Genomic DNA, 21379 nt, shown 5'->3' on the forward strand with positions numbered 1-21379 from the left:
CAGATTGGTCGTTATTCTTCAGTGTTGCATAGTATTCCATTGTGTGTATGTACCAAAGTTGTATCCATTCTGCTACTCTCTTTCTCTTAACTGTGGCATTTAATCCATTTATGGTCAGCATAATTATTGATAGGTATGAATGGATTGCTATAATTTTGCTGTGCGTGTTTTTTTGTGGTGTTGCTAGTTTCTTTGTTCCTGCAAAAACCATGAAGGAGGTATGTCTGACTTCCCTGGCTTCACAAGAGGGAAAAAGAATGAAACTCAAAATCAGCACAAGACTGATGCCTATGGAGTGGAGGTCAGACATGCCTTCACCCTACAATCTTCTTTATACTATTCTGACACCAACCATCCCTATAGAACTCTCTGCTTCACATCTGGGTTCAATAATCCATTGCAATGGCCACACAGAACTCATAACAATTCTCACGATTATGGGTTCATCCAGGAAGTGAACATACTACAATTCAGGATCAAAAAGAACGCAGTTCTCCAGTCAGAAACACCTCTTGTCTACCATATTGCAGGCAAGCTTCCTTCTTCAGTCTCTCAGCCATGTGGCCCTTTGGCCTTTTCCTGCTCTGGAAAGTGTTACAAAACTCTTGATCCAGTCTGTAAATGCACAAAGGGCACATTCTACAAGCCAGAATCCTGCCCACAGACACTCATGGGCCTAGAGTCCACAGCTGCTCTGTCTCTTCATGCCACCAGCTCTGCTCTCACTACTTTTCTGGGTAGGGATCTCACATTCCACTCATGCTCTTCTTTCTTGATGGTCCTGGGATCCTCTGTTCCTGCTTCTAAAAGTCTCCTTTTACACCTAGTTAGTTAGTTAGTTAGTTAGTTAGTTAGTTAGTTAGTTAGTTAGTTAGTTAGTTAAAACTAACCACCACTACCAGCCTTAAAGTTCTGTATACCTTAAAGTTCCAGCCTTAAAGTATACCCTATTTGCACGGTCCCAACTCTATCACTTGATAGAATTAAGAAGATTTTGGATAGAAAAGCCATACCAAGTAAATTCAAGGTACCACAGTTACACATACATTTCTGCACTGAGTTAATTTTGTTTGTAGGTTTTCTTTTCATTTTCTTTATTGCTATTCCAAGGAGCTCTGGTAGCGCAGTGGTTACGAATTGGGCTGGGAATCGCAAGGTCAGCAGTTCGAAACTACCAGCTGCTTCTCAGGAGAAAGATGAGGCTTTCTGCTCCCGTAAAGATTTACAGCCTCAGAAACCCTGTACAGGGTCGCTATGAGTCGGAACTGACTCCATGGCACATAACAACAACAACAACAAATAAATCTTTCAGATTTTGCTTTTTTTATTTTGATGTTTAGGTGTATTAATTGTCTTTGAGTTGTTGTTATTGTTAGATGTCATTGTGTTGATGACCAACTCATAGTGACCCTATGCAAAACCAAACAAAATACTACCCGGTCCTATGCCAACCTCACAATTGTTGCTATGTTTGAGTCCTTTGCTGCTGCCACTGTGTCAATCCATCTCATTGGGGTCCTCCACTTTTTCTCCTACCCTCCATTTTACCAAGCATGATATCCTTCTCCAGAGATTTGTTCCTCCTGATAATATGTCCAAAGTATGAGAGATGAAGTCTGGCCATCCTGGCTTGTAAGGAGAATTCTGGCTGTACTTCTTTCAACACAGATATGTTTATTCGTTTGGCAGTGCATGGTACTTTTAATATTCTCCTCCAACAGCATAACTCAAATGCATCAATTCTCCTGTCTACGTTATTCATTGTCCAACTTATAAATACATATATAGGAAGTTTTTAAAAATACCATGGCTTGGGTCAGGTGCACCTTAATCCTCAAACTGACTGCTTTGCTCGGAAACACTTTAAAAGTTCTGTACAATCAATTTGCCTAATGCAGTATATCATTTGATTTCTTGACTGCTGCTTCCATGAGTGTTGATGGTTGATCCAAGCAAAATTAAGTCTTTGACAACTCCAGTCTTTTCTTCATGTCTATGGATGTTTTTTATTGGTGAGGATTTCTGTTTTCTTTACATTGAGGTGCAACCCATGCCAAAGTCTGAGGTTTTTGATCTTCATCAATAAGTATTTTATGTTCTCTTTGCTTTCAGCAAGCAGGATTGTATCATCTGCATATCGCAAAGTGTTAATGAGTCTTCCTCCATTCCTGGTGCCATGTTTTTCTTTATATAGTCCAGTTTCTCAGAGTATTTGTTCAGTGTACAGATTGAATAAGTATAGTGAAAGAATACAACCCTGGCACACACCTTTCCTAATTTTAAACCATTTGGTGTTCCCTTGTTCTTTTTAAAAACACTGCCTCTTGGTTTATTTACAGGTTCCTCATAAGTAACATTAAGTGTTCCGGAATACTTATTCTCCACAATGTTATTCCTAGCTTGTCATGACCCACAAAATGAAAGCCTTTGTGTAGTCAATAAAGCACAGGTAGACATCTTTCTGGTATTCTATGCTTTCAGTCAAGATTCATCTGATGCCAGCAATACCTGTCATTCCACATCCTCTTCAGAATACAGCTTGAACCTCTGGAAATTCTCTGTCAATGTATGATTGCATACATTGTATTATCTTAAGCAAAATTTTACTGGCATGAAATATTAATGACATTGTCCGATGGTCTATGCATTTGTCACCTCTCTTTGAAATGGGCACAAATATGGATCTCTTCCAGTCAGTCTTCTAAATTTCTTGGCATAGATGAGTGATTGCCTCCAGTGCTGCATCAGTTTGTTGAAAGATTTCAGTCTGTATTCTGTCAATTCCTGGTACCTTGTTCCTTGCCAATGCATTAAATGCACCTTGGACTTCTTCCTTCAGCTCTTGATCATATGCTACCTTTTGAAATGGTTGACCATCAACCATTTGTTTTTGGTACAGTGATTCTATGTATTCCTTCCTTCCTCATTTTGATGCTTTCTGCATCATTCAAGATTTTGCCCACAGAATCCTTCAATATAGCAAGACAAGGCTTGAATTTTTTCTTCAGTTTCTCACCTTGAGAAACGCTGAGTGTATTCTTCCCTTTTGTTTTTCTAATTCCAGGTCTTTGCACATTTCCTTATAATATTTGACTTTTGTCTTCTTGAGATGCTGCCACACTCAGCTTTATTCAGTCCATGGGCCTAGAGCCCTCAGCTGCTTTGTGTCTCCATGTCCCTGCTTTGCTCCTGGTCCTTTGCTAGGCAGGGATCTCACATTCCACTCATGTTCTTCTTTCTTGATGGTCTTGGAATCCTCTCTTCTTGCTTCTGAAACAGCTCCTTTTAAAACCTAGCTGAATGGCAAAACTAACTAATCGCAGCCTTAGAGCCCTGTATACCTTATTTGCATTGTCCTGCCCAATCACTTGGTGAGAATTAATAAGACATTGGATAGAAAAGCCATATCAAGTAAATTCAAGGTATCACAATTATCCAAATTTCACATGTATATGAGGTGATTGAAAGTACCATGGCTTGGGTCAGATGCGCCTTAGTCCTCAAACTGGTATCTTTGCTCTTGAACACTTAAAGAGGTTTTGTGAAGCAGATTTGCCTAGTGCAATATGGCATTTGGTTTCTTGACTGCTGTTTCCATGAGTGTTGATTGTGAATCCAAGCAAAATGAAATCTTTGAAAACTTCAATGTTTTCTCCATTTATTATAATGTTATTAATTTGTCCAGTTGTGAGGATTTTTGTTTTCTTTACATTGTGGTGCAATTCATACTGAAGGTTGTGGTCCTTAGTCTTCATCAGTGAGTATTATAAGTGTTCTTTGTTTTCAGCAAGCAAGATTGTATCACCTACATATTGTAAGTTATTCATGAGTCTTCCTCTCAGATATTTGCTCAGCGTACATGTTGCATAAGTATGGCAAAATAATACAGCCCTGGTGCACACTTTTCCTGATTTTAAAGCATTGTGTGTCCTTATTCTGTTCTAACAACTGCCTCTTGGTCTATGTTCAGGTTCCTAGTGAGCACAATCAAGTGTTCTGGAATACCCATTCTTGGCAGTGTTTACTGTAGCTTGTCATGATCTGCAGAGTCAGAAGCCTTTTTTGCACAGTCAATACAGCATAAATAAACATCTTTCTGGTATTCTGTGCCTTCAGCTAAGATCTTTCTGACATGAGTAATGATGTCCCTACACCATCTTCTGACTCCAGCTTGAGTTTTTGGCAGTTCCCTGTCAATGTACTGTTTAAACAGCTTTTGAATTATCTTTAGCAAAATTTTACTTGCATGTGATATTAATGATATTGCCACCAGGAAAGCCAATTATTTGGAGACAGGGGTCTGGTAAAACATAAAGCAAGGTTTAACGCAATTTGAATATACAGGCGGCAGAGGGCCTGCATGCCCGCCTAACACGACCTTATTAAGAAGAAAGGGGAAAAAGGATTTATAGGATTTGGGGACAGCTGGTAGTGGTCTGAGGACTTTCAGAAACTTAATTCTTTGGTCTTTTTATCTCAGATTGTTTTGATCCCTCTTTTGATAAATTTCAGGAACTTCTTTATTCCTATGATAGTCCTCAAGGTGGAAATTAACTACTTATTTACCTAAAGGAAGTAAAGGAAGGTTAGCACTCATGACCTCCCTCCTGACAAGATGGACTCCACATGAGAAAGATTCCTGGTGCTCCCCCTATACCCCCATGTCAAAAGCACATAGTGTGATTCTGTCATTTTCAGTAAGCAGTTTAAAAGTTTTATTTTCTGAACATTCTTTAGTACTTATTATTTGTTGTTGTCATTAAGTGCCATTGAGTCCGTTCTGACTCATAGCAACCCTGTGTAGGGTTTCTGAGGAGTGACTGGTGAGCTTGAACTGCCAACCTTATGGTTCAAACTGACCTTGCTCAACTCTTAACTACAACAGGCAGGCAGAGATTCACTAGACCCAAAAGCTTGCTTATAAAACAACCCTAGATGATACACTTACTCAGAGTTGTAGAACACCAGGGAGCAGCATGAGTGAGGACCCCTTAACACTTTTATTGGCGGCCTGGCAGTATGAATTCAAGCATAGTCTAGTGTGAGGTGGGTCCATAAGAAATGAGAAGAATTAGCCAAATGGAGACTACAATGGACCAAGGGCCCCTCCCTTTCTCAGGGAGACATCCGCACTCAACCCTAGCCAGTTGCCTACAAGTACCTTCACCCAGTTATCAGAAATACTCGTTTTGCTAACAATGCCAGAAATTTGGAGTTTTAGGTGAAATTGCTAGTGACCATCCCATCTCACCTGCACACCGAGGTGTCCCTAGCCAGGAACAAAGCACCCCTGTGTCTGGCTGTCCTGCCCCCAGCTTGCTCATTCCTTAATTACGCAAGCCATTGATGTTGTAGATTCTGACTTATGACGACTCACTGTGTACAGAGTAGAACTGCATTCCATAAAGTTTTCCATACTATGATCTTTTGGCCAAACTTTGCTTCCAAGACACCGCTAGGTGGGTTTGAACCACCAGGCTTTCTGTTTAACCATTTGGACTCAGAAGCCTTTGAGAAGGGTGGAAAAGGAGGGAGGTGGGTGTGAGACAGGCAGGCCCAGAACACAAGTGAGCCCAGGTGGGCATCCTTAGCACCTTCTACAGTTACTGCCAGGTGCTGAGCATCAGAGTGGTCCTCTGTAGACAGCCAGCTGGGAAGGGAGGGTGGTGGTTCGTCCTCCACCAGCTAAGCAAGTCACAGGAGAAATTACTTAAGGTGGGACGTGAAGTGCAACTCATTCCCATTCTGGAAGGATTGGGAGCAGCTATCTCAACCCTTGTTAACAGGATGGAGCGGAGTTACCTCACAAGGGTTCTAAGTAAACAACTGGACCGCCCCTGTGAGGGGCCCTGAGCCTTCAGGAGGACACGCTAGGAATACACAGTATGTATTTTGAAAGGACTGTTTGTTTAAGTAGCAACAATTTCTTAAGGAGTAGAAATGCCTCACCTGGCCTTGAGTTCTGGACTATTAATTTTTGGCAAAAGCCTTTTCTGAGTCACTGACATTGGGAAAAAGGTCTAAATGTGCCTTCAATAGTAGATAGCTTTGGGCAAGCAGTTCTAAGGCAGTACAGTCCAAAAAAGTAAAGGGACATTTAGTAAAATGTGCTCAGAGTTCCGGAAAGACACTGTGGGGTGAGAGGAAGTGAGACTGTGCCTGGTACAGACCTCCAGTTCTTCCAAAGAGGATTCTTTCAGGTGGGCCTGAATGTGCTGAAGCCACACTCCTCATCCATCGCCAAATCCCTTTCAATTCACACAAAAAATCCATTTATTTAAGAATATGCTTTTCTGAAGCACTTCTAACCTGGCCTTCTGGTCTCTCTGGGTCAGTATTTGAGGGCAGGTCCAAAGCACCTATTCTTTTATCAAAGACAGAGGCAGTGAAGGAACGTCTTCCAATCTACTACCCCATCTTGCAGGGCCCAAGGAAGTGGTGAGGAGGAATGAAACAATGAATTCCTCTGGAACAGCAAACTCCTTTCGCAAGTCTTGGTTATCAGTGAACAATGGATAATGGAATCCTTCCTAGTTAGAAAGGAGAGAGTTCTTGCTATAGCTGCCAGCATTCTGAGTCTCCATGTTCCGGGTGCCAGGGCACTCACAGTGCTGCACACACAGGTAGCTCAAGCTTACTAGGCTCCTTGCACTGTAATGACATGAATCACAGCAGCCACCAAGGAGGTCATAGGCATGTCACCCTGGGGAGAGAATGGTGTGTCCCTGCAGTAACGTGGTATCACTAGCTTACTGGAAGGAATGTTTCTGAAGGAAAAGAGTAGTTGGAGGGAGAAGATGATGTTCCATGGAAGGAAGGAAGTGGACCGTGGCATTGGGCAGGGGTATATAAGGATGCAGGACAGGAGTGAAAGGACAGGCACTCACTCATTAAACATCAATAACTTCTATCCAGGTCCTTACAGAAGGAGATCTGGAGTGTGTGTTACCCATCACACATCTGCTTTTACCAACCGCTTTTCCTTGCCTTATTTATATACTGTCTCTAGCCATCCAGATCTGGCTCTGGTAATTCAAAACAAAATGGAGATAAAACTGCATACAATTCACAATATAAAGTTTTAAAACAAAATAAAAGGGAGAGAGAAACCAAAAGAACTCGGGAGAATAAAGCCATCTTCTAGGAGCTCTTTTATGGGCTGGACCTCCCAGAATTGGGGTAGAAGGGGAGAACTCCTTAGGGTGGCCCTTGTGTTCTCTCTCAAACAGCCAAGGGCCTGATGCCCAGTCAGTGCATTCTAACTTTCTCTTATTTTGATTACTCAGGTCTCCTCAGCCCTCTGCTACTTGTCTGATTTCATCCAAGAAAGATATGAATTTGCCATTTTTGTTTCAAGTTCCAGATGCCTTATCTAAGGTACACAAAATTTTAAAATATTGAAATAAAACCAACAGTGCTTCTCGAATGACATGGAACGTGAATACAAAGGTGTTCCCTCTATTCTTAGCATAGCATTGTGCCTGGAACATCATCCAACTTCAATAAATATTTGTTGCATGAAAGAAATGAGCACCCTAACCACCCTGTTGCAACGGCTTTAGGACCTCAGGCATCTGGATATAAGGAAATAAGAATAAAGGTTGTCCTATGAGGATTTTTAGTTTGAAATATGTAGAGAAATGCTCAGATTTGTCATTCATAAGCAAATTTATTTTATAGCAAAGTAGTCATGGTAAGGCATGCAAATTAGAGACATGTATTTATTTAGAGCTGGAGAATTGAATTACAATGTTAGCTTACTGATTAGAATCAATATTTAGACTTCAGGCACTTATCTTTAATTGGTGGTCTTTGGAGGAAGGCTTGGCTACATTTCAAACTCAGAGGGTGTCTCCTGTAGCTAGGGTTAGCTGTGGCGAGCTGTATCTTAGCACACTCTGGGCCTTTAGAGAGAGTCAGAAAGACCTTTTTCCAAGTATATGGTGAATGTGCCAAAGTCCAGGGGTTATATATGATTTTTAACCATGACTTTGTATAATAGGAGCCGGGGCTGTCATGCTTAATTAAGACTAGTGTGTTAAATCTTCTGTGTTTTGTATTTTACGGTGAACCAGATGGTGTAATGTTGAATCTTTCTTCAGGATTAGAGATTAAGTGGTTCATTTATGACATATTGAAATCTCAAAGCCAGTTTACAGCAGTTTAGGTACACGTTTATCACAGTATGTACAGCTGTCTTAGAGAGAATGTTTACTAGCAACCTTACATAGTTCTGTTTCTATTTCTAACTTCAGAAATTTTCTGTTACTAACAGCACATTATAAGTGATGTTATACATGGTTTGAGAGTAACACAGGATAAGGTTGTTGTTAAGTGGCATCAAGTCAATTCACACTTATCGTGACCCTATACAATAGCCTATCCAAACCCTACACCGGGTTTCTGAGGCTATAAATGTTGTGGGAACACACAGCCTCCTCTTTCTCCTGCGGAGCAGCTGGTGGACTCAAGCTACTTACCTTGTGCTTATCCTATAGAGTTACCATGCTCCACAGGTATAAAGTCAAAGTCATAAAAAGGAAAACCAATAAAACAAACCTTGTGTAGTCTTCTCCTTAAAGAGTGTGAAAACTTCAGTGACCTCAACCAATTCTAATTTCTGGAGTCCCTGACACTCACCTCCAAAATGAATCATTCATATCTCCTCCATCTATGGAATTTTAAATTAACAACTTATCTCCCCACCACCTCACAGAAAGTATAAAAGGGTCTTGGTGGTGAGCTACGTTGGCTGCTTGGTGACCCACAGTGATGCCTTGAGCTGTACAGAGTCTTCCCTGAGAGAAGGCTATGCCGTCTCTTCACCGGGGATGTTGTACATCCCTCCTATAGGGTTGTGGTAGGCAGAAAGTGCAGCTCTGTTTCTAGAGCACTTGGTGCACTTAGTGCCTCATCCCTAGGGAGTACTCAGTACAGGTGAGCCGCAAGTATTAGGAGCTTTGATGTTATTGTTCTTGTTAAGTGCCATCGAATTGGTTCTGACTCATAGCCACCCTGTATAGGGTCTCCAAGAGGGGCTGGTGGGTTTGAACCATCAACCCTGAGGTTAACAGTCCAGTGCTTACCCTATAGCCCCACACCAGGACTCCAAGATTATTGTTGTTATGCGCCGTGAGTCAGATCTGACTCCTAGTGACTGTATATGGGGTTTCTGAGGAGCAGTTGGTTGGTTTGAACTGCCGGCTTTGCAGTTAACAGTCCAGTGGCTTTCCTGCAGCGCCACACCAGGACTCCAGGATATCAGGTAATAAATGCTGACTGAGCCCTCTGTGTTTGCTTTAACATGGTTTCAGAGATCAGTCAGTCACAGTGGCAGCCTACACAAATGAGTGGGTGGATGGGGAGGTCCACAACAGTAAGATGAATGTCCTACAGAGGGAGAATGCACTTTGAAGGAAAAGGGAGAGAAAGGTCACCTCCAGGCCAGGAGAGAAATGAGCAGAGGGACAGGAAGGAATCATTCAAGAAGGAAGTGATCTGTGCCCTGGATCCTGCAGACACACTTCTCACACGTGGAAGGCAAAGCCAGGAGAGGAGGAATAGCTGACAGGGCTCTCCAGTGAAGGGAAGAGCAGGAGTAAAGACATGGAGACTGCAAGTGCAGAAAATACTTGTCAGGGACTCTGCAGACAGCAAAGTACGGGTATGGGGAAGGGAACCAGAAGATGGGTGGGCCCAGCCAGAGCAGAGAAAGCCAGGAGGAGTCAAGAGCAGTGAGAAGACATCCCAGCTGAGCAGTGTCAAGATGGGAGCTGTACCCTAACTCCTTGGCAAAACCTTGGCAAGAGGGTACCAGTGGTGTCAGGTCATCAACTATAGGGCTGAGTAGAGGTAGGATGGAAAATCAGCAATAACTTTCAGTCCCTGCATCTTTCTGAATTTTCTGGGTTCTCACTGTCAGTGAGTGCTCTTTCATCCCAGGTTTCCTCTAGGGTCGCAATCACTATCGCATCCTATATACTAAGACTCTAGACACTGAACTGGCGGGGCCAGTGGACGGGCAAGGAGAAGGAAAAATAACGATGGGAAGTGAAAGAGGCCTTGCTCCAGCAGGAGTTAGCATTTCTTGTCTGCAATGCTCACCGTTGGCCACTAGATAGCAGCCGAGAGCAATTGTTCATTCAATGGCTGTGCTGGAGGTCAGTCTCAGGATAATCCCTTGACCCAAATAAGACCAAAACCCACTGCCTTCAAGCCGATTCCCATTCATGGTGATGGTGCCTGTGTGCTGTGGAGTCGGTTCCGACTCATAGTGACCCTGTACAGGATTTCCAAGGCTGTAAATCTTTACGGGAATAGAATGCCTCATCTTTCTCCTGTGGAACAGCTGGTAGTTTCTAACTGCTGACCTTACGGTTCGCAGCCCAATTCGTAACCACTACGCTACCAGAGCTCCTTATTCCCATTCATAGAGACCCTATATAGAAGTCACAAATACATGGCTCCTACTGGAGAGGTGAACAGGGCGTCTCACCCTAGCCCTATCAAAAGAGAGTCGCCCTTGCAAATGGGAAAGGCAAATAGGAAACCCAGGCTTCTTTCTCTGTTGGTGACACCTGCCGGTTGCATGTTGTTGTTGTTAAGTGCCATCAAATCAGTTCCGACTCACAGTGACTCTGTATAAGGTTTCCGAGGACCTGCTGGTGGGTTTGAACCACTGACTTTGTGGTTAGCAGTCCAGTGCTTATCCTACAGTGCCACACCAGGACCACAACTGCCCAACTCATAGCAACCCTTTATGTTGTTGTTATTGTTGTGAAGTGCCATTGAGTCATTTCCGACCCATAGTGACCCTGTACAGGATTTCCAAGGAGCAGCTGGTAAGCTTGAACCGCCAACCTTGCAATTCAAACAACTTTGCAATCTGGTGCATTAACCCACAGCACCACACCAGAACTCCAGCAACCCTTTATAGACTTCCTCAAATGTGATTCTAGTCTCCAGTGACTGCTCCGAGCATGAGGCATGCATGACTACATGTGAGGCAAAAGCAGGTTCAGCTGTTGAGCTGCTCCTTCCTGGAAAGACACTGTTGTGTGTCAGGGGAGAGGAATGCACTGCGGAAACTATCTCTCCCTGCAGCCTCCACATCAGACCTGCCAAGAGGCTGCTGGCAACCAGAGGCCCTGGCACAAAGGTGCAGAGGCACAAAGGTCCTGCCACCTGGCACCGTTTCTCTTCAACATCACAGGTCAAAGAGCAGAACTTTGAACAGCCACCTTTCAAGCTGCATTCCTTCCCTGCCCAGGAACAGCTCCAAGGTAGATGCAGGCTGCATGTGTCTAGGGTGCTATACAACCATAAAACAGAGGCTCAGACATAGGGAGAGGGAGACAGAGATAATAAGAGAACAGAAGCCAAGGAAGAGACAGAAGGGAGGGGCGAAGGCAAAAACAACAACAACACACACAGAGAAAAGGAGAGGCAAAGCGTAATAAAGAAGACATATATAAAAAATAAAAGACTAAGAATTAAGCCTAAACCTTTCCCCATTTAAAAACATCTCCAGCGTAGAGGCTTCTTTGTTAGGCATACCTTTCACCTGTTGTTTTTTACAGTCATCAGCTTTGGACTCATGAAGATGCATGAAATAGGAAAGTGGATCATACCGTTGAATAGCTGAGGCCAAGAGGTGGCTTACTCAGCAATCCACAGCCAGGAACAAGCAGATGTGTGTGGGTGATGTGGAACACGGCAGCTGGATACCAAAAACACTTTTGTCCACTGCCGGGGGTGGTGTGTAAGTTAGCCCGAGCTCCACAACCACCAATAAATTATAAAATCTCCTCATTTCTCTCTCTACTCTCTCTGATACGGGTTTGCTGTTCTGGTCTAATGAGTCAGAGTAAATTAAGGAGACCATATTTATTTTATCTGAGAGCCCTGGCTAAGAAAGGCACAGCTGGGGGAAAAATGTATAGGGTGGTGGCTTCCACTTTTCTCCTGAGTTTTCTCTCTTTGGATTTTCTCAAGAACTCTTTTTATTGGTTTTTTTGTCATCGACTATACATTTTGAAAATTCATGACCACAGCCCACCCCTAAATGCTTGCCCTGTTTATGGTGACACATACACTTATGAAAGAGAAGTAATAATGAGTCCTGGTGTGGTGTTGTAGGATTGACTGCAAGGTCAGTGGTTCAAACCCATCAGCTGCTCCTTAGAAACCCTAAGTAGGGTTGCTATGAGTGGGAACCAACTCTATGGGATTTAACAACAGCACACTTCATCCTACCAAAATCATGATCCGATGTATAGGAAATTCCCAAAGGTGTGGCATGCAGCACATTTTCTCTTACAAAAGATAAAAGGAGAGAGATGTGAGCAAAGAAAGAAGGACCTTTTACTACCAAGAAAAGAGGCAGGAGTGGAGTGTATTCTTTGACCTGGGGTCTGTGCACTGTGAGCTCTTTGGTCTAGGGAATGATTGATGTCAGGACACATGGGAATCTCCAAGGAATGCTGGGTCTGTAGATGCTGAAAGGAGACAAGGACGTTTTCCGAAGCCAGGTACTGTGAATTTGGACGTCTAGCTTTCTAAACTGTGAGAGAATACATTTCTGTAAGTTAAAGCCATCCACTTGTAGTATTTCTGTCATAGCAACACTAGATAACAAGACAGGGTATAAGAATCATATGGGTTGTAAGATTTGACTCTTCCTTTGAACAATTGTTGTTTTTAACTCTTTAATCCAAAGAATGGTCTGACTTGCCACTATTTCAATAAATGTAGTGTTGGACTAGTCTCTTAACCTTTCTGAGCCAACATTTCCTTGCTACATTAACTGAAAGAGTTGAACTAGGTGGCCTATGAGGTCTTTTCAGTTATGGCAGGAGTGGAAAGGAGAAAGAAATAGAAATATCAAATATCAAGAAGGACAGAGGCAAGATTGTCAGTGCTTGTGATGCCTATTTTAAAAATCACTGTCTGGAGCTTATATTTTCAGCTTTTGTTATGTAGACAGGTGTGTGTGTATGTGAGTGTAAAAGAGAGACAGACAGAGAAACATGATTCGTTACCAAGGAGGATACAAGAAGGCCAACTACTGAGGCCATGGTTCAGAGCTCAGGGATCACAGCAGGTACTGACCTGGGATATTAGAATAATTTCCGTTGTGAAATGTGGAGAGCAAGATTTGGCTTCTGGGGACTGGCTAAATCATGTACCATACCTTGGCCAAGCTACAAATAGGTTGCTGTCACTCTCCTACCATAACTGTCATTTGTTGTCTTAAGGACAGCTGCTTGGAAAGTGAGAGCCCCGTTAAGATTTCAGAGCCTCTTCTTTTGGCGACTTTGATTCCAAAGATGCTATCACCAGGGACTTGTGCTGTGAGTCTCTGGCCAACTCAATCTGATTTCTGCAACTGCTGCTGAGCTGGCTTTAATGAAAGTACCAGTGATAATGAACAGGGAGGGATAGAGACGCAAAGCTGAGAAGGAAAGTGAGACAGGAAGGAGGGATCTGAGGCCTACAGAACATGGAATTGTTTGTAGCCTGTATAGGCAGGTCTTCCCCAGGGCTCTCATCCTCCTCCCCATGTATGGAGGAGGTGACTGTGAGTCTGAAGCTGACATCATTACCACATTCCTGGCAGACATGAGAGAAGTCACAGATCAAAGGTCGATTTTCACCTCCTCATGTAAAGCATAGGCGGGATCTGGCTACTGCTCTGTCTTTTTGGCCACAGAGACCACTATTGGTAGAGGAGGAGAACCCCAGGAGTTTCCGTGATTGACCAAACTCACTCCAGTTGCTCATAGTTCCAGGTCTAGAACAGAGCTCTTTGGATTCCTAGCCAATGATCTTCCCTAGCACGTTATAACACAGTAGCATCATATAATGCTTCCCAGGAGACAGCATTATAAGAGTGGTCTTCACACATGTTTATATTTTGTGTATTAGGTAGAGTCCTGATGTGATGCTGTAGAGTCAGCATTGGACTGCTAACTGCAAGATCGGCAGCTCAAATCCACCAGCTGCTCCTCAAAAACCCTATAGAGGGTTGCTATGAGTTGAAACCACCTTACCAACAATAACATGTTGGTTATATCTATATTTCTATTCAATCCCAAACCACTGCTACAGAGTACATTCCAACTCATAGAGACTCTATAGGACTAAGTAAAACTGCCCATAGTGTTTCTAAGGCTGTAATTCTTCATGGGAGTATACCTTTCTCTCATGAATTAGCTGGTGGGCTTGAACCACTGACCTTTTGGTTCATAGTTAAGCCCTTTCACCACTATGTCACCAGGGCTACCCAGCTCCCAGGTAGCTTAAAATACCTACAATGGCTCATTCATTCAACTAACTTTTGTTGAGTGTATATTGTGTGCCAGGGATTGTAATAAACTCTAAGACTACCAAGAGGAGCATGACATGATCTTTGCTCTTACAGAATTCTTAGTCTAGTGGAAAAAATAAATACACCAAAATAAGAATATCAGTACAAAATGCAATGGAAGCTATGCCAAAACTATGATGGAATCAGAGAGGCAGACACCCAACTCAGCTGAGGGAGTTAAGAGATGAGAGGTGGGAAAGAAGAAAGGTTTTTAAAGAAAGTAACACCTGAGCTATGGCTAAACGGATGAGGAGTTAACCAGGCTGGGCAGGATAATATATAAAGCAATTGGTCCTTTGAGTTCCAAGGATGAAGCTGTAGTCATTGTGGTTATCAGACTCTGGAGTCACATTTACAGTTGGCCATTAACCTGGCAAGAACTTGCCATGTACCTTGGAGCTTCCCCAAATATATCTGTTGTTTGATTTACACTGTGATCCCAGTCCCTGCAGGGGCTTGTAGTGTGTTGCAGAAACCTGAAGTCTGGTAAAGGAGAAGGAATCAAGTGCAGGGAAGACAAGAATGTGCTTATAACTCTGGTAAAAGCATGTCTATCTAAGGATTCTCCCATGCTCCCTTCTACCTGCCCAATTCCTCTTCCTCCTCTCAGACCAAGCGCAAATGCCACTCAATTCCAGGAAGCCTTTCCTGACTCCTCCCCTCAGAAGTAATCTTCCACTTTTCTGAAGAACCATAGCTACCATGGCCTCCTCTCTGATACCCAAAACATCCAAACTTGAGTCGCAGTTTCAGAAAGGGATGTGAATCTCATGCCTCAGAGATGAGGGATGAAGGAGAAGTCTGAGCTGCTGAGCTCCACCTTGGGCCTCAAGGAACATGTGGTAGAAGCTTGAATCAGTCCAGAAGCAAAGGGGCTCATACTTACAGACATTTCCTCTCTTGCCTTTCTCCTCGCTACCTCCCTCTTCCCATTCTAGCCATTCCAAAGGATCAGTTAACTAGAGCTGATTGGCTAGGTTAGTCTTCCATATTGTTTGCACAGTGTTTCTTGGGTTTGGAATGCCCGCTCCATCCTTGTTCACTTCACAAACACTTATTCAAGCTTCCCTGCTTTGTGAATTCTTCTCTGAGTCTTCCCTCTCTGTTCCAGACCCCACCCAGGTGAGCTCAACAACCTCTTTCAGTTTTACTTTGGCATCAATCTGTTTCTGCCATTGCACCACCAACACCATTGTACTTCTTGGTACGCAACTTGCTGGATGGTTAGCAGCCTGAGGTTGGAAGCTGTGTCTTAGTCATCTGAATGTCCCCAGTTCCTAATTGAATGAGCAAATAATGCATTTGTATTCTTCCCTTGTTTTCCATAGGGCCGGGGACTTTGGCTTATTCATCTTTGTGGCCCCATCACAGTGCCCTCCACATGGTGACACCACAATAAATGTTTGTTGTTAAATGAATGAGTCTAGTCATTCCTGCTCAGACTTAAACATAGCAACCCACAACACTGTAATACTGAGCTGATTCTTTTAAAATACCCTATAAAAATGAAAAGTATTTTAAATATTTGTCGAAGATTCCAACTTTGTCAAGCGTTTTCAGTCCTCTTAACCTCAGTACTGTCCCATCCAAGCACTATATGGCTATCACAGTAGGAGGCTACTTGCTGACCCCTGCCAAAAGGCCACCTCAAGAGCACCCCAAGCACCCTCCCCGGGCCATATGGCTCTATTCCCTTTCTTATGTTCTTTTCAACTTCCCATTGGGAATTGAGTGAAGGTTCACAGAGCAGACCATCAGTTCCACACTCAAAAAATCCGACACTTGACTCCATCACACCACCAATCCCCTCCATGCACCAGCAATCAACAGGAGCCGCCTGCATTCGCTCAGACCATCACCTTCCTCCTTGTGTCTCCTACTACTGTCACCTGTCCTCTACTAACCTCACTCTTGTTGTATATTGCCTGCCCTGTAACTCAAGTTAATGAATCTACCCTCTAGTCCATGAATAATTTTCCCTCCCCTCTCCCCCTATAATCATTATAGATAGTTTCTTTTTATCAAGAAAATCTTTTCTTTTTATAACACTGGTCTCATACAACATTGGTCCTTTGGTGGTTGACTGATTTCACTCAGCATAATGTCCTACAGGTTCATCCATGTTTTGAGGTGTTTTGCAGATTCACCATTATTTTTCAATGTACGTAATATTCCACAGTGTGTACGTACCAAAGTATGTTTGAGCATTCTTCTGTTGATGAGCATTTAGGCCGTCTCCATCTTTTGGATGTGTTTCTTGTAGGCAGCATATTGAAGGATCCTATTTTCTTATCCATTCTGCTCTCTCTGTCTCTTGACTGATGCATTGAATCCACTGACGTTCAGTGTAATTATTGATAGGTATGAATTGCTGTGGTAGTGTAGTAGTCACGAGTCGGGCTGCCAACCTCAAGGTCAGCAGTTCGAAACTACCAGTGGTTCCTCAGGAGAAAGATGAGACATTCTTCTCCCGTAAAGATTTATAGCCTCAGAAACCCTGTGCAGGGTCACTATGAGTTGGAACTGACTCCACGGCACATAATGACAACAACACGAATTGATTGCTGTCATTTTACTGTGTGTTTTTTGCGATGCTGCTTATACCCCTTCTTCTTGTTCCCCAAATGTACCAGAACAGGAAGTCTCCAGGATAGCAGGAACAGACCTGCATGCATTTTTATTTCTGTACACTGCAGGTCAACCAGCTGATCAAACAGAAGGAGCAGATTCCAGTGGATAGTCCTATCTGCTTCTCACTGCACCCTCATAATTTACATGGCTCATATCTGCTGATGCCAGTGAATAAGGAGAGAAGGGTGAGAGAAAAACCATGAAGCATCATTTTGGCCACATGCTCTCATTTGCTCCTGAACCAAACCTTTTACCAGAGATGCAAACAAAAGCCTGTGTGAGTGCTCCTAAGCTCTCTGTCACTCTTTTGGGCAGAGAAAGCAGTGTACAGCCAGGCAGACAGAGTACTTTCACCCTCTCTCCATTGATAATTGCTTTGCCCTTGAAAGCAGTCTCTGCTCTCAGAGGGAGGGGGGTACATTACCCACACACCAGCTGGAGCTCTGTTCATGGCTTTATTTGAGTGCCCAGGAGGTGAAAATGGGTTAAAGAGGTGCTGACCAACACACTTGCAAATGGTTATGGGACCAGAGTAAGACCTGAGAAAAGAGGGTGATAGCTGGGAAGGGTAAGGAAAGAGGTTTGCAGGCGAGACGTCTTCTCTTCATTGTTTTTTTTGGCAATTAGAGATCCTCTGCTACTCCAGATGGCAGTGTCTTTTTGTAATTTTGAGGAAATATAGTACCTATAGGGAACTCAGATTAGAGGTTGGACTGCTAACTGCAAGGTTGGAAGTTCACATCCCTCAGCCACTCCATAGGAGAAAGATGAGGCTTTCTACCTCCTTAAAGATTTATAGTTTTGGAAATAGCGTCTCTGAATTGGAATCAACTCCATGGCAATGGGGATAGTATATGGGAAGTTACAGGTCACAGGTGCTCTGAGGAGCAGAATCCCCGCTAGATTGTAGTCCTAGTCACAGCCCCTCAGCCAGCTGTCTTTATACGTTTCACTGTGTACAGGGATCTAAGATCACCATCTCATCTGCAGCTCACTCTTTTCTGCCTAAATTCTTTCTGAATCGACCGACCATGTAGCCAACTTCAGACTCAACATCCACCCTGGATGGGGGCTGAGACCCAAAGGTCCATCTCTGTTTTGGGAAAGGAATAACTGTTACCTCCCTCCCTTTTTCCACTCTTTTCCCACTTGTTTGTTACCCCAGGTGCCTTACCATTTCCTCATCTCTCTCTGTGTCTTTCCCTACAGGCAAGCAGAGAGCAAAGTAACTCTGTGATGCTCAGAAACAGGCGGCTGTGTGACACATGTCGAGAAATAAAAATGGTAGGCAAAGGGGGTGGACGTAAGAGTTGTGTACAGGCATCCCCAGGGCAGAGCTCTGCCCCTCACCACTGTAGTGAAGCCCTGGGAGTGGGGGCGGGTATTGAAGGCCTTGCAATGGGCTGCAACCAGCAACAGAAACTATATGATAAACCTTCCCTACTTCCATCAAGCCAGAGGTGACCCAAGGTAGGTGAGCCAGAGAAGAAGAAATGAGATGAGATGAACTGCCCTGTTTTGGATTTCTAGGATGACTGCACCGTCATAGGATTCAGGTTCAGGGGCCTGCCTCCTCCCCTTTAATATCTCCCCAATACAACACATGTACAGGTGTGCACCCAGACATGCACACACACACACACACACACACACACTTCTTATCCACAATTACAGTCGTGAAACAAGCAGCTTAATCTCTGGGTTCATCATTAATTCAGTCAGCACCTCCAGGAAATAACTGTGCAGAGAGATTCTCTCTATAGGACTTTCTAGCTAGTGGGGAATGTCATATACCCTGTATTTCTATCATTGGTGGCGGGACAGGATGGGGGCAGTATTAGGAAAAAGGAAGGCTCTCAAAAGGAATGTGGAGGAGGCAAGGACAAACTTCTGCCATCTATTAGAGGTGCAGAAGAAAGAGGCTTTCTGAGGTCAGAGTTAGAAGTAGTGTCAGCTGTTAAGCTCAGAGTATGGATCAGACTCAGGTTGAGGGATAACTTAGATAAATGATTAGGTTTGAGGCAAGGTCTCTTCGACTTTGAGATGCTATGAGTTTCCTCATACTCAGAGAGAGAAGGTTAGATATGCAATAAGAAGAACAGGAGATGGAAGAAACACAAAAGACATAAGAGAAGCTTCTTCAATGAGAGTTCATGGTAGAAGTGTGTGCCTCAGGCTAGTGAGATATGGAAGAAAGAAGCAGTGTCATGAAATTTTTGTGTGAGATTTGGAAATTTAACCAAAGCCATTGGCAAAGGCCTATGTAGATATTACAGTCAATGAACATTTTGTCCATAAATACGAGCATAGTGTTCAGTATTAACACTGACTAGAGTCTGGGAAAGTAGGATTGGGATTTCTCCTGGTCTTACTCCTGGAATCACTTCACATGTGTCCACATTTAGAACACATGGATCCTGGACCTAAGCTGGCCTTGATCAGTTGGCTTGCTTGGGACTCCAGCAGCTGTCCTTTTTCTCAAGACCTCTCCATACTTTGCCCTTGCCTAAGCTTGACAGAATAGAAACTATATACTGTGGTTTTAGTGTTTACAGCCTTTCTATGAAAATTGCTCTTACACTTGTCCCTTCCCTGCTTCAGTCTCTAAAGGAAAGGGCCTCAACTATAAAAGTGCCTAGGGAACCGTTTCCTGCTACTCTCACAGTGCTTGCAGATCTAGGTGGGAAACTTAGAGATGTACGGAAAAAGCATGAAATACCCTTACCTCACTGTGTGCAGTAGCACATCGAAGTCCTTCCAGGGGGAAAGACTACATATCTACAGTCCATTCTTAGCAGTGAGTTGATTGGAGATGCTGGGGAATAAAGAAAAATAGAAGACTTCTTCTATTTTGGTATATAGCATCTGTGAAAAATCCACCGCTAACATCACACTTAATGGTAAAAGATGGGATCTTTTCCCAGTAAGATCAAGAACAAGGTAAAGATGTCTGTTCTCACCACTTCTATTCAACATGTGACCGGAGTCTCTAGCCTGGGCAACTAAGCAAGGAAAAGAAAGTTATCCAGACTGGAAAAGGAGAAATGAAACTTTCTAGTCCCAGATGTAAAAAATTTTAAGTAACTCACAAAAACTATTAGAAGTAATAATTGAATACAGTAAAATTGTATGATATAAGGCATAAAAATTCATTATATTTCTATATGCTCTGTTGTGATTGTTTTCTATATACCAGCAATGAGCAATCCAAAGTTGAAATTGATAAAGTAATTCCATTTTGGAACTGAACACAATTTAGAGTCATTACAGTGGTATATTATATTAGTTCAACAGAAAGCAGTTTGGAGTAATGTTCTAAATAAGGCTTTCTTTCTCAGGTACAGCCAAGAACTGTACTCATCCCAGATGATCTGAAACTGTCCCTTGAGAATTTTATGAATCAAAGGTAAATCAAAGATTTAAATCAAGACTTAACTATAATTCTAGTTATATTTGCTTGGGGACACAAGACAATGTATTTAGAACCATAGTAAGAATTCTTAGAGAATGCTTCTTGTTGTTGTTAAGTGCCATCGAGTCGATTCCAACCCATAGCAACCCTGTATGGGGTTTCCAAGGAGCAGCTGGTGAGCTTGAACGACCAACCTTGAAGTTCAAACTACTTTGCAGTCTGACACATTAGCCCACAGCGCCACACCAGGACTCCTAGAGAATGCTTAGGGGATGGATTTTTTTGATTGGTTTCATTTTCTGGCTAACTGTAGTGAAAACGAAAAATGTTTTTCTTTGTTTTTGCTTGAATTGCTACTGAAATTGTAGAAAATATTATCTTTCCACCTTCACAAGAACAGTATAAGGAACAGGATAGAAGATTTCTTTGGTAATTCAGGCAGAACGAAATACAAATTGCCCATCGAGATGACATATCTAACTAGAAGGTATATGAGATTACATATAATCTATCCTGAGTTCAGGACAACCTCTGCTACTTTTTAATAACTAAATCCCTATTATCAGTTTACTTTGTTGTCATTTGCTGCTTTCTTATCAAGACCAAGTGCAACAGAAATAAATTCCAGTCAAAAATCTGATTCACTGAATTATAAATAATCAGTTGTTTCCATATATTTAACTCAGATGGGGAGTGGGGGAAGGACTCAATGTTTACTTTCTTCAAAAACTAACACATGGATTCACCTTGTAAATGGCACATGTGTAGGTAAATTTGCCGTAAATGGTTGGAATGTAGACATACAGCCAATCTTATACTCATAGATGACTAACCAGAGAAATTATGTGTGATTTAATGGCAATCTTTACATATTCTTTTGTCATATAAACAACAATAATGTGGAAAAATAAATATCTGTTTGTAACCTTACATTGCAAAGCAGCAAATGTCCTAATTGCTTGTGTGAA

At 42.8% G+C, this 21379-nt stretch overlaps 1 protein-coding gene across 1 annotated transcript in view; it reads left to right on the forward strand.

Moving 5' to 3' along the window:
• Window positions 1-21379, forward strand: part of LOC102816891 (chromosome unknown open reading frame, human C1orf105) — a 38566-nt gene that overhangs the window by 8391 nt on the left and 8796 nt on the right. Inside the window, exons 3-5 of the mRNA XM_006867095.1 lie at window positions 7287-7377; window positions 18209-18283; window positions 20338-20405. Of these exons, the coding sequence (XP_006867157.1) occupies window positions 7287-7377; window positions 18209-18283; window positions 20338-20405 (234 nt within the window). The remainder of the gene's footprint in view (window positions 1-7286; window positions 7378-18208; window positions 18284-20337; window positions 20406-21379) is intronic.

Source organism: Chrysochloris asiatica, unplaced genomic scaffold (genome assembly GCF_000296735.1).
Source record: "Chrysochloris asiatica unplaced genomic scaffold, ChrAsi1.0 scaffold00100, whole genome shotgun sequence".
Taxonomy (NCBI): Eukaryota; Metazoa; Chordata; class Mammalia; order Afrosoricida; family Chrysochloridae; genus Chrysochloris; species Chrysochloris asiatica.